The sequence below is a fragment of the Paramisgurnus dabryanus genome, chromosome 7 (genome assembly GCF_030506205.2).
Source record: "Paramisgurnus dabryanus chromosome 7, PD_genome_1.1, whole genome shotgun sequence".
Classification (NCBI taxonomy): Eukaryota; Metazoa; Chordata; class Actinopteri; order Cypriniformes; family Cobitidae; genus Paramisgurnus; species Paramisgurnus dabryanus.
The window spans coordinates 33497804-33511987 of record NC_133343.1 but is presented as its reverse complement, the minus strand read 5'-3'; the positions used below and the strand labels follow the sequence as shown (position 1 = coordinate 33511987).

At 37.0% G+C, this 14184-nt stretch overlaps 1 protein-coding gene across 10 annotated transcripts in view; it reads left to right on the top strand.

Annotated features, from left to right (window-relative positions):
- ptprt (protein tyrosine phosphatase receptor type T) overlaps window positions 1–14184 on the top strand; it is a 320643-nt gene that overhangs the window by 61455 nt on the left and 245004 nt on the right. For all 10 annotated transcript variants that reach the window (XM_065279615.1, XM_065279610.1, XM_065279609.1 and 7 more), the window contains exon 2: window positions 5542–5663. In XM_065279615.1, coding sequence (XP_065135687.1) covers window positions 5542–5663 — 122 coding nt within the window. The remainder of the gene's footprint in view (window positions 1–5541; window positions 5664–14184) is intronic.

The window sequence follows — 14184 nt, the reverse complement described above, 5'->3', positions numbered from 1 at the left end:
TTCCCACTCTTCTCAATCACATACATAAACATGTTAACCAAATAATAAAAATTAGCTTATAAAACCAAACAGAATACCTTTTTTCTTCAAACATATTTTTATGTACAGGTAACTTTATGTAGGTAAGCAGAGAAAAAAATTAAAATTAATATATTCTACAATTAAATAAGAGCGAGTACACAAGAGCACTTCACAAACACATGACTACAAATAGGCCTAATACAGACAAACACCCAGGATGTAAATTGTTAAAGCCCACTTACAAGGGCAGATATCCTTTGCACTGTATAATGCCAAGCTATCATAAAATGTCATTTTTCATTCATTAATAGTGATTTTTTTCAATCATTAATAGCGAATAAATATAAAGCTATTAAGATGATTATTAAGTGATATTTATTTGTAGGGGGTGCCTTTTTTCAGTTTCAGCACATGCCCCTCAAAAGGTCTGTGCACGGCCCTGATCAGCTGAATGGATTCCAAAATGGTAAAAATCAAATGTTTAACTCTAGGGGAGCTGGAAAATGAGAATATTTCCAAAAAAGTGGAATGTCACTTTAAAGTTGTCCAAAAGAAGTCCTTATAACACATATTACTAATACCTTTTTAAATATATTTAGGGTAAAAATTACAAAATATCTTTATGGAACATGATTTTTACTTAATATCCTAATAAAAAATTCCATACAATATATTTTTGGCTAATGCTACAAACACACATGTGTGACTTATGAATGGTTTTGTGTTCTAGGGTCGCATATTTGTTTTGCACATTTTAAAATAGTTAGTGTCATATTTTTAGTATAGACCGTTTCAGCAGTAAAAACATAAACAAGCCGCTGTCGCGGTCCGCACATAACTTCCGGTAAACTCCGCTAATAATAAATAACAACAAAGTTCTTTAAACATAGTTTATTTATATAACAAGCAAACAAAACAACACATAGATTACCTAGGAAACCAAAACATTTGTTATTTTCGACGAGTTTAGCAACTAGTCAGACCATTAAAAAAACGAAACCGTAAGTAAGGTTCGGATCCAGACGTGTATCACGTGCGTCCGATGAAACCGTCTATAGTAAGACAAAAATAATGGAAACAAAACTTTTCTGCATGGTAGATTTTACTTATTAAATAAATTTGATTCAATTGAATGTTAATTGAATTAATGTAATAAATTCAATCCAATAATATCTTTCTTGCATACAAACAAATCTGGCTTAGAACTGAACAGGAACTGAATAAAGATGATGAAATGATATGCAGCACTTGACTGTCATATAAAGGAAGATTTTTTGAGCTATTATCTGTGCTCAGTGAAGTGGACATAATCACTTTAGTTTCAAACCGAGCATTTGTCTTCTCATCTAGAAATGCCGCTGGTGAAGAAAATGAAACGCTGCATATGTTCCTCGTGATTAATGCAATTAAACTCGGAAGATGAAAGTAACGTCAATATCTATTAACTAAGATGTTAAGCAGGAAAGAAAGTAGCTTAAAACATTTTTTTTTGTTGCATTGAGATCGCCTGGTGTAGCAAAGTCAAAGGAAAATATTATTGCTCAGTTTCACTTACAAAGCTCAGGAGATTTGATGCCGTTCTTAATTGAGTTTCATTTAAGTATCAACTCGGTCTTCAATGTTTATCCTAAAATGGCTTGGGAGGAACAAAAATAGAACAAATTGGATGATGTGAAAATGTATTTACGGTATGCAGTTGTAACATTCAATTTGATCAGAAATGTTCAAGTTCATATTGACATCTTTAATAATATTGACTTTGATTGCAGACTTGGCAAATCTGAGCTCAGATTGTTACATTGATGAGATCTCTACTTCTTTTCTCAGGAGAAACACATGCAAAAGTTTTCATTTGCTCTCCATTTAATCTCATTGACATCTAGTAGAAATAACCAGTGATTTTTCTTATGGGCTAATTATGACATGATTAATGATAGGATGCATATTAAAAGTACAGTATATTAGATTTCTCTTAATGAACACACCTGTTGTGTAAACAAACGTATCTGTTAAAGTAACAGATGTTACCCAGCCAGCCCTGCAACATCCGCACCAAATCTGGAATCTTCCGCTCCTCTGCTGTGAAACATCAAGTTCATGAGTGTCTCCTGATAGGGCAGCATGGAGGAGTAGATTTGATAAACATCGCATTGACTGTGTGCCAGCAGCAGGACGTATGCCAGCTATATTTCTCCTCCCATTGAGCTGTGCGAGGTGTAGAGCGGTGATATAGAGGCAGATGTTGTCTGGCTTTATTCGGTTTCCTCGTCTGCTGGGGATGAACTCAATGCTGCTTCTCTGCTTCAGGCAACTTATCAATAATGGATCAAATTAGAAAGCAAAATTAATTAGAGCCAAGATGATCTCAAGATGAACGTGATCTCATTTGTGTTTGTAGCTCGTATTTTGGGAAGTGGGGTTGGTTTGGTTAGACTCTTATGCACAGTGACAGCAGTCAATAAACAAATTCAAAGCATCTTAAACGTAAATGTTTTTAATTGTATACCACTGTGGGAGAAGATTGTAGTTTTATTTGGCTGTATTTATAATAAACGAAAAAACAATATTTAAAGGGACACTCCACTTTTTTTTGAAAATATGCTCATTTTCCAGCTCCCCTAGAGTTAAACATTCGATTTTTACCGTTTTGGAAACCATTCAGCTGATGTCCGGGGTCTGGCGGTACCACTTTTAGCATAGCTTAGCATAATTCATTGAATCTGATTAGACCATTAGCATCGCACAAAAAAATGAGCTGGAAAATGAGCATATTTTCAGAATAAGTGGAGTGTCCCTTTAATGCTGTTGGCCCTTAATTTATATTAGCTTCAGGCAATATAAAAAGCCAATATTAAAGGGCACATATTATGCATTTGGAAATAAATGTGTGTTGGCAGTGTGTGAACACAACAACGCCACAATTGAAAACATCCACTATTTCCTCTTTTTTAATCCCTTATTAAACTAAAGCAAACTTATAAGACATGTGCATCCGAAACCGCCTACTTCCATACTATATAGTAGGCGAAAAGCAGTAGGCGAGGCAAGTAGTATGTCCGAATTCATAGTATTCCAAAAACAGTATGTGAAAAGTACCCAGATGACCTACTACTTCCGGTTAGATTTTGAAGTGTTTATACGACGGACACTTCACTTTCCCATAATGCCCCGGGAGAGGAGTTATCCAACGAAGCCGAAGAAGCGTCATCATATTAGGAAATGGTGTAGCGGTGTTCGCGCTGGTATGACATGAAGTGATGACGACATATGTCACGTGATGTATCAACATGGCGGATGTATTACATACGAGTCGCATTCATACTACAAGGATTCATACTATACAGTACCTCCAGTTTTAAATGTCAGTAAGTAGGTAGTTCATCTCATTCAGTACGTACTGTCACAGTATGCGGTTTCGGATGCAGCCATGCTGTTAATGTGATGTCACACTGATAAAGCCCCACCCACGGCCACTGACTGACAGGTTAATTTTACCTCAAAGATTTATTTTAAATATGTTTGTTAGCAAGTTTTAGCTCTAATGCGACCAGATTAGATTAATTTTGACTTAAAAGCGTGGACTGTCTGTTGGCAAGGGAGTGAGGAGCTGCAGCTCATTTGCATTTAAAGGTACACACATCAGCACTTATTTTGCTCCCACCCAAATAGGGACATTTTGGATATGCTATAACAAATGATCTGTGGGGTATTTTGAGCTGAAACGTCACAGACACATTTACTTATATTACAGTACATCTCGCAAAAATGGGCATAATATGTGCCCCTTAAAAAATGAAGCTAATATATCTCAGAGATGATTAAAAGTAGGGATGCTTTACGATTAATCGCGATTAATCTATAGCAGAATAAAAGTTTTTGTTTACATCATATATATGTGTGAACTGTATATAAAAAATAAATACACACACATGCATGTGTATATATATATATATATATATAAGAAATGTTTACATGTGTATATACATTTGTATATTTATTTATAATTTATATTATATATAAATATAAATACCTAATATATAAATATATTTTTTTCTTATAATTATACATGCATGTGTGCATATTTATATATACATAATTATTATACAAAGTTCACACACATATATGATCTATGAACTTTTATTCTGCTATTGATTAATCGCGATTAATCGTTAAGCATCCCTAATTAAAAGTTTTGCATGCACCAATATATCGGCAGCATTTTTTTTGTCACGATGACAACAAAATTGCAGTTTATAATAGAAGAGCTCAGATGCAAAAAGGTGCTTCTGATTATTTTTGCGTTTTCTTGTAAAATGGCGTGTAGACCAATGCATTTGTTTTCAGTTGTTTCCTATGGAAGCGCCGCCCTTTTCAAAAACGCAATTTTTTTTTCACGTTGAGAGCCCGTGCCGTCCAATCACAGTTGATAAAAGGTGGGACAAATATCAAAACAACCAACCGGTGCTTCGTTCAATGACTGATAAACAAAGCAGAAGTATCATACTGTAGCAACAAAAGTGCTTGGCTGGAAAAAAAGTTTTTTATTAAATTAAATGCTTTAGTGTACAGGCTCCCTTAATGAGCATTTTTTATCAGACTCTCAATGAATTCTGTCAACAAACCAGTATTTCTGAATAGCCTGAAGCTGGGATTAAGCAGATTTGAAGAGAAAGTATTTGATGAATGTATTAAAAATGCAGAGAGCATTCAGTTAATATAATCAGCTCACTTTTGAAGGAGATGGCGTTTAGCGGCCTTTGCATCTAAACCCCAGGTCGACGCGTTCCACAAAATCACATCTTAAACTGGTTCATTATTATCCTCAGTAGACCTACTCTGGGGATCTGTTAGCTCCCCCTGAAAAAAATCTGAATATTTTACACTTGTTGTTTTTTACATCTGTTGAATTTCTTTGAAGTAGTTTGATATTCTTCTCCTCAAGATTCATCTTCTTTCAGTGCTTATGGCAAATAAATTATTTGTAGCATTTTAATTCTCTTGTGTAGCCTAATACGCAGGGGCAAATAATGATGCAGATGAATATTAGGTCCTTGAAATATGCAGGAATGTAAGGTTGCCGCAGGCAAATGCTTCATCGTGTTAAAAATGTGCACTTAACAAGCACTCAAACTTAAACTATTTCCACATTGTGTAATACGGAAACCAAATCCGTTTGTTAAACTGCGAATGAAGCCACAGCTTTACTGTACGTTGTTTCGAATGACACAAATTAGACGACAATATATCTACAACGTAACACGTCCTCTTATGCTGTACTGCAACAGCCAAGGATGACAAAGCTCACAGTGACGATGCTAAAAGAGATGCCTTCAAATGAGTTCATTTAATTAGTGCTATTTCATCCTGGGTTTTAATCCTTAGCTCCCGGCTAGCATAAAGCTTAATGCGGTGGAAAATGGTGTTTTTAGTGGAGATGAAGTAATGATGGTACTCTGTGGCTTAATCATGTTGACATATGCCATCTTCTCCTCTTCTCCCTCGTGTGGTTTCTGCAGGCAGCTGTTCGTTTGAAGAGCACTACAGTAATTGTGGCTACAGCGTGGCATTGGGGACTAATGGCTTCGCCTGGGAGCAAGTCAACACCTGGGAGAGACCCTCAATGGATGCCGCGGTTCCCACAGGTATGAATGCGTCGTAACTTTGTCCTTCACTTTTACTTGAATCCTTTTCGCTTTGCTTTTAAAGGGATAGTTCATCTAAAAATGAGAATTTTGTCATTATGTATTCGCCCTCATTTTCACACACAGATTACGAAAAATACACTGACAATTTGAATAGGATTTTTCTGGTCATCATTTGATTTTGTACATGACGTTATTGTGTAATGTATTTGTAATCGTGCTCTCTCTCAAGAAACCACACACGTGCATTTTTATGATTTGATCATGATCTAGCACATTGTGTATTAACAATCTTAGCTACAGCACATATTATGTTAAGCTCCCTGATTTGGCATTTTTCACTGTAAACGTTGATCTGCATTTTAATTTGCCTTGTCAAAGAGCTGCTTGTTCACACAGGACACGCTCTGGAAATGTTACGGAAATGTTACTAGGCCCCATTATGGGAGCAATACCAGAATCAATTGCAGAATGTGTTTGCGTTCAGACAGAAGGCACTGTGTCAATTTTGAGGTAATTTTCTGTGATCAACTGGGTTGTATAGTGATCTCCAAAAAGCAGCATAAACTTAGTCTGTGTGATTGTTCATTATAGTTTTCCAAAGCCATGCTGTGGAACTTGGTTAAAGAAAGTCTAATTTTAACTATTATTTGCTGATAAAACCCATAAACTGTATAAAACATGGATGTAGTGTCCGTGACATCACAGGATAACCAAAAATGGGCAAAGAGAGGAATGTGGGTGGAGCTGTGGTGCCTGATGACAGCAGCGGCTATCCACCTGTCACTCAAATGGCCACGTCCTTAATTATGCCAAACAGGCTTGATATAATTCAAATGGATGTAGTGTCTGTGACGTCACCCATATGTTTCTAAAGAACATTTTTGAAGCCCAAAAGTCGGCAGAGCCGGTCGTCGCCATCTTGGCAGCATGTCAACGCACCTTACTCCCAGGTAACCGGAAATGGGCAAAGAGGCAGAACGTGGATGGAGCTGTGGTGCCTGATTGCTAAACTCTGCCTGCCTAGCTCGACAGTAGTGACAGCAGCTGCAATCCACCTGTCACTCAAGTGGCCACACCCTTAATTATGCTTAATATAAATCAAATGGATGTAGTGTCCGTGACGTCTCCCGCAGTTTTCTAAAGAGCATTTTCGAAGCCCAAAGTAGGGGTAGCCGGACGTCGCTGTCTTGGCATTGCTTCACCATGCGGCACCCTGATAACCGAAAATGGCCAAAGAAGTGGAACGTGGGTCTAGCTGTGGTGCCTTATTGCTAAACTCCGCCCGCCTAGCTCATTGGTAGTGACAGCAGCGGAAATCCACACGTCACTCAAATGGACACACTCTTAATTATGCCAAACTTTATAGCTTAATATAAATCAAATGGATGTAGTGTCTGTGACGTCACCCGTAGTTTTCTAAAGAGCATTTTGAAGCCCAAAGTGGGGGTAGCCGGACGTCACTGTCTTGGCATTGCTTCACCATGCATCACTACCGGATAACCAAAAATGGGCAAAGAGGAAGAACGTGGATGGAGCTGTGGTGCCTGATTGCTAAACCCCGCCTGCCTAGCTCGAAAGTAGTGACAGCAGTGGCAATCCACCTGTCACTCAAGTGGCCACACCCTTAATTATGCCGAACTTTAAGGCTTAATATGAATTAAATGAATGTAGTGTCTGTGACGTCACCCATAGGTTTCTAAAGAGCATTTTTGAAGCCCAAAGTGGGCGGAGCTGACCATCGCTGTCTTAGCAGTGCTTCACCATGCGTCACTCCCGAATAACCGAAAATGCGCAAAGAGGAGTGACATGGGTGGAGCTGTGGTGGCTGGTTGTTAAACCCCGCCCACCTAGCTTGACGGTAGTGAAAGCAGCAGCAATCCACCTGTCACTCATGTGGCCTTCAGCTAAACATTCAGCTAAACAAGACCCTTTTTATCCCGGGATACACTGCACGATTATTGGCTGTCCAAGACGAAAGATTGCCAGATTTCTGTGATCGTGGCTCTTCATCGGTGGTCCTATGTCGTACAGTGAGAGAGGTTTTAAGATAGCCTACGATCGTTTTCTGATCACCATGATCACCGTGTGTTTGCTGCTACGACCTGCGTACTGGTATTTGTTTACCACGAGCGCATGCTGGTGACGTTGCGCAACGTGTGATGCTGCCGCCGAAGCTTTCGTGTCATCATCGTACAGTCTACATGCCTGTCGTACCCGAGTTTAAACGATCCATGTCGCACAGTGTGATAAGTTAATGATCTTATAAGAGGGCAAAAATCCTGCAGTGTATTCCGGGCTTTAGGAACTTGTTGGCGCTTGACAGACACTTTCGGTCACCATGAAATCTCCTTATTCATTGTTTCACAAAAAAGTTATATGTGTTTGGAACAACGGGTGTAAACGACAGAATATGTCTAAACTATCACTCTTTGTTCAGAAATCCTCTGACATCTATTTCCCTCACTCGTCTCTAACTTCTCTCTTTCATTTTGTTCATTCTTCTCCTCCTGTTATATGGAGAAGGCACTTTGGCCTCTCGTCTGTCTGGAAGTCTATCTCTCTCAGCCCGTCTCTTTCGGAAACTCGGCAGTAGTTCACTGCGAGACAAATGGCAATCAAGTTCGCTGTCAGTCTCACTCAGTCGTCTCCTGCAGCGCTCAACAACCTCTGTCTCGCTGCGTCCTCGAAGACAATAGAGTCAGCTACACAACTGCGTCTCGCCCGTGAGCTTATTTAACCCCATTTACTCTCAGCACACCACATCTGACACCAAACCACTGCAGCTTCCAGACATCACTGGGATAACGGCAGATCCTATAAATGAATAGTTTGGGGGTCATGAGCTTTATTTAGGCCACTAAATTTTGTGGATGGATATAATGATGAGCGATAAAGGTTTTATAAAGGTTTGATTGTAGTTTTTATTAGATTTAGTGGTTTTCATCTGGTTTATCACAGATGAGATCTCTTAAAATCTAAGTACAGGTAGAAACACACCATAATGTATATGTTTGTCCAGTCTGGTCTTACTGTTAATACGTAGTATTAATACGTAGCTCTCAAAAATGCAAAACATAAATTTAAATAGATGCTGTAGCATACATTGTAGATGTATTTGCAACATCTAATCGTAGCATTATTACGTTTTTTAAGCTATAAAACGTAAAACATTTACGATCTTTCATACCATAGAGTTGCTGTATCATTTCCTAATCGATAATGTTACCACCCTAACCCTAAACCCAAACCCTTTTTATACAAAATAATTTTCTAAATAAGTAATGTATTATTTTAGTAACAATATAGCATTTACATTTACATAATATCTTGTATTGTTAAAAAACAAAAAGCATAACAGACAGACAAGTGTAATCCCAATAATTTATTTATTGCGAAATTTCAAAAGCAAAAGTAGTTAAAATGTCGAAATGCTGCTTGAGGTGCAATATTTGCATTTTTTTTATTTATTTGATTTGACGTTTACGGTCGCTGCTGAGAACTGGGATTAAGATCATTGGATAAAGGGCTGAATTTGGATCAGTTGCTCACAACCGTATGGATTTTAAAGATGTGGATTACAGCGAATTAATAAAATTAACATCTTTTGTGAATTTATGTTGTGTTTTTCCAGACTGATCTCACTGAAAGTCATGTTATAGTCACGAAAAATTTGATCAATTTATTTGTGTCCATGGCACGAAATTCAGTTTTTTCATGTCACTCGCCCAAATTTCTATAAATAGTTTGTTGCACGACTTTCCTTTTCGTTTCATTTTATGTATTGTTTTCTCATAGTTTTTTCCTATTTTCTTATCATTGTCGCTTGGGGTTGAAGTTAGAATCACTTTCTTTTACATCTCTAAGACCTCTAACCCCAACTGCAGGCAAGAATAGTTTTAAAAGCGGAAGAAAAACATGTAGAACCCATACATAAAAGTACACCCAAACCCAAACCCCAAATCTAACCCCAATTCCAAGCGACAATGATTTAAAAATAGGGAATAAAGAGACAAAACAATACGTAAAATGACACAAAAAAGAAAGTTGTGCCACAGACATGAGAAACTATTTTATTTTATTTATTATTTGTATGTCACGAAAAAGACAGAAAAGCTGTTAATATGTAAAATAATTAACGTATTAGTTTTGTCAACATGTCAATTTTATATGTTTCACTCTGTATTAAAATGTAAGTAAATGTTTTTTTACTTTAGGTAAAAATACACACATATTCTCATGAGATCACGTTAGTTGGTCTGACCAATGGTAGACAGAAGGAGTGCTTGAAAAAAAAAGTCCTTATTTTGGTCCCACGTAAGATTTGAGCTTTCTGAGAGCAGTAAGATTTCCCTCTGCTTAACTCTACTGTTCATCAGGCCATTTGCATTCTGGGTGTAATTCAGTGAAGTGCCGCCCACAATCACATTAGAGAGACGGGCGGATATCTGCGCCTCTCTGTGGGGTTTAATGACGGAAGGATCGGCCCAATTTCCTCTCCTGATTAGACAAACAGATCATGATGACATCTTCACGCGTGCAGATGGTGCTTCTGCAGTCCTTTATTTATTAATGGCTGCTTGTGTATTTTTATCAGATGGAGTGTCCCCGATTGAGATATAAAATTACTAGACTTTGATGTTTTTGCCTGGAGGTTGTTTGCTGCTTCTGACCCTGATTCCTTAAATCAATGTCTTTCAACTAGTTTTACTTCAAGACTTTCAATTTGGGCATCAAGTGGTCGACTTAACAACTGTAACTCAGTGGTCGCCCTTTCGTAGCTTAGGGGATTTTGTAGGAGTTTGTAGCTTAGTTTAATTTAGTCAACTTTGTCTAAGATGTTTTTCATAATAAATATAGAAACAGAAATGATGAGAAATGTTTGGGTTCATATTAAAATGCATAAAAATATAGTTTTTTGCTTGCAAATCTGAGCTTAGTTTGTGACATTGAAACTTTAATAAAGACATTGGAAATTTCTGGGCCTTTTCTCAGAAGGAACATGTAAAACACAAGTGTCTCTCTATTTAATTTAACTTTTGTCTAGGAGAAATAATTGAGTTATGTGGGAATAAAGTATTTAATTAGTGCTAGAAAGAAATAAGGCAATTGCTAACATAGTTTAAACTTTTAAAATGAATGTGGATGAAATAACTCAGATAATTTGATCTTGAAACTTGCTTGCCTTTATATTTAAATTTCTGACTTCTAATAGCAGACCCTGTGTGTCTTCACTGTCAGAAAAAAGGCCAATTCACACTGATCCAACTCCAACAAACCCCAACATTCTAAAGTCTCATTTACTTTGAACAACTGCCAACAAGGGGTTTCATACTGACCCAAGAAACTGTTGGGCATTTGTTGGTGTTTGTTGGATCAGTGTGAATTGGCCTTAAACTCTAATGCAGAAACATGTGAGATCACAAACTTAAAAAATATATTTTATAAAAGTTCTACACAAGGCTATTTTGTTTTTTAAAGGCCATTTCACACTGATCCAACACCAACCAACCAACTAACCCCAACATTCTTAAGTCTCATTTATTTTAAGCAACAAGGGGTTTCAACTTTTGGGAATTTGTTGGTATTTTTTTAATCAGTGAGAATTGGCCTTAAACTCTAATGCAGACACATGAGAACAAACTTAAAAATATATATTTTTAAAGTTCTTCACACGGTTCTTCTGTCTTTTAAAGGCCAATTCACACTGATCCAACACCAACCAACTCCAACAAACACCAACAAACCCCGGCATTCTTAACTCTTATTTACTTTGATCCAACAACTGCCAACAAGGGGTTTCATACTGACCCAACAAACTTTTGGGAATTTGTTGGTGTTTGTTGGTTCAGTTTGAATTGGCCTTAAACTCTAATGCAGACAAATGTAAGATCACAAACTTAAAAATATATTTTATAAAAGTTCTACACACAGCTATTTTGTTTTTAAAAGGCTATTTCACACTGATCCAACTCCAATCAACCAACTAACCCCAACATTCTTAAGTCTCATTTATTTTAAGCCAACAAGGGGTTTGTTTATTGGGAATTTTTTTGGTATTTTTTTGAATCAGTGTGAATTGGCCTTAAACTCTAATGCAGACACATGAGAACAAACTTAAAAATATATATTTTTAAAGTTCTTCACACGGTTCTTCTGTCTTTTAAAGGCCAATTCACACTGATCCAACACCAACCAACTCCAACAAACGCCAACAAACCATTTTAATCCAAAAACTGCAAACAAGGGGTTTCATACTGACCCAACAAACTTTTGGGCATTTGTTGGCGTTTGTTGGATCAGTGTGAATTGGCCTTAAACTCTAATGCAGACAAATGTAAGATTACAAACTTAAAAATATATATTTTTAAAGGTCTTTACAAGGTTCTTTTATGTTTTAAAGGCCAATTCACACTGATCCAACACCAACCAACCAATTCCAACAAATCCCAGCATTCTTAAAGGGACACTTCACCCATTTGCATTAAGCTTTGTATAGTTAGAACCCCAGTCATGTTTTTGAATGGTCATGCATCATTTCCTCAGTTGCCGCTGAGACAGGAGAAATACAGATTTCAGTGTTGCACTTCCTTCTTTCAATGATGTAAAAATCATCATTTTGCATCATTGAACGAAGGAAGTGCAATATCTTTGTTGAGGGGGTGAGACTACAAACACCCCATTTCTCAGTCAAATAGGCACCTAATTGTAAATGTATGTTACATTTCGACTACAAATATGACACACTTTCAATAAAGATTAATGTTTATATGGGTGAAATGCTCCTTTAACACTCATTTACTTTGATCCATTAACTGCCAACAAGGGGTTTCATACTGACTCAACAAACTTTTGGGCATTTGTTGGCGTTTGTTGGATCAGTGTGAATTGGCCTTAAACTCTAATGCAGACAAATGTAAGATTACAAACTTAAAAATATATATTTTTAAAGGTCTTTACAAGGTTCTTTTGTGTTTTAAAGGCCAATTCACACTGATCCAACACCAACCAACCAACTCCAACAAATCCCAGCATTCTTAACTCTCATTTACTTTGATCCAACAACTGCCTTTCTGCCAACTGTCATAGTTGGGTCGATTTCATACCAACCCAACAAACTTTTGGGCATTTGTTGGCGTTTGTTGGATCAGTGTGAATTGGCCTTAAACTCTAATGCAGACAACCGCAAACTTCAAAATATATTTTTAAGCTTTTCACAATGTTCTTTTGTCTTTTAAAGGCCAATTCACACTGATCCAACTCCAACAAAGCCCAGAAATCTTTAGTCTCATTTACTTTGATCCAACAACTGCCAACAAGGGGTTTCATACGTAACCAACAAAGACCCAATCAGTGTGAATTGGTCTTAAAGAACATTTATATGCCAAAGGTTTTAATTTCTTACCTTTTTAACCTTTTTCCAAAACAAAGAACATTTGTTCGGTAGAAAGGTTCTGTAAATTCAAATTAATTTTTACGAGTGTACTACAGCTGTTTTATCAACAGAAAAGTCTGTAAAACAAGAGCCTTTTAATTTACTTACTATTTAATCTCATTTCTGTCTTGGAGAAACAAATGAGATTTTAAAGAGCTCTTCGTATGTTTTTCTTCTTTATGTGCAGAAAGACAAAAGAAAAGAAAGCATGTGGTATATGGAGAGATGAAGGAGACTCAGGTGTGGATGAGCAGGTGTTATTGTATTCTTACAGGAGGGGTGAAAAGGCCTGTCAGTCGCCACCATTTCTTTTCATTCTTTTATGGACCACTGGTCACGAGCATCAATACGATCCATTCTTTTCATTACTTCCAATCTCTGAGGGCTTTACAGACAAACTCCTCTAGGGAAAACATGACTTCTCTTAGGTGTTTGGGAATGAAAGCCGTGGACAGGTGCTCATGCTCTTTTGTGGCAAATTTGGTGAGGACGCCAAACAGTTTTTCCAAATGCCAAAGTTTTGTACGTTACTGGTTTATAGATATAATTTCTGTACCATAGTATACTGTAGTACCACCCGTATCTTTTTCTGTAAGCAGTTGGATCACATTCCAATTTTTTTAAGGATAAAGCCTACAGTAAATACGCTGAAGCCATAAAGTTTGAAAGAGTTGCGCCAATTAACACCAATTTAAATCGGTTTAATGCACTTCAAACTCAATTAGTCTTAATCAGGCCAAAGCCTGTTTCATGCATTTCATTTCATATTTGAAATATTGGTTTAAGACTAATTCCAATCTGCTTTTTTTGGAGTGTCATAGGGTTGCTGATGGCGCTCTGTGAAATAAAAATGAAAAGGTTTAGGCGTTGTGCATGTAGCATAAAAAAATCTATTTTATTTATAAAACCTTTTGAAATCGTTTACAGACTCGGTGAGATGCCCTTAACTCGCCTGTTTATTTTCAGATATGTTTACACAGAGTTTGACAGACAGATAAAAAGCACAGAGCCTAATTTTAGTTTTCTTTCTATACCAATTTCTCATGCTTGTCTGATATTTGTCTTAGCGTGTCTCTCCTCTGATTG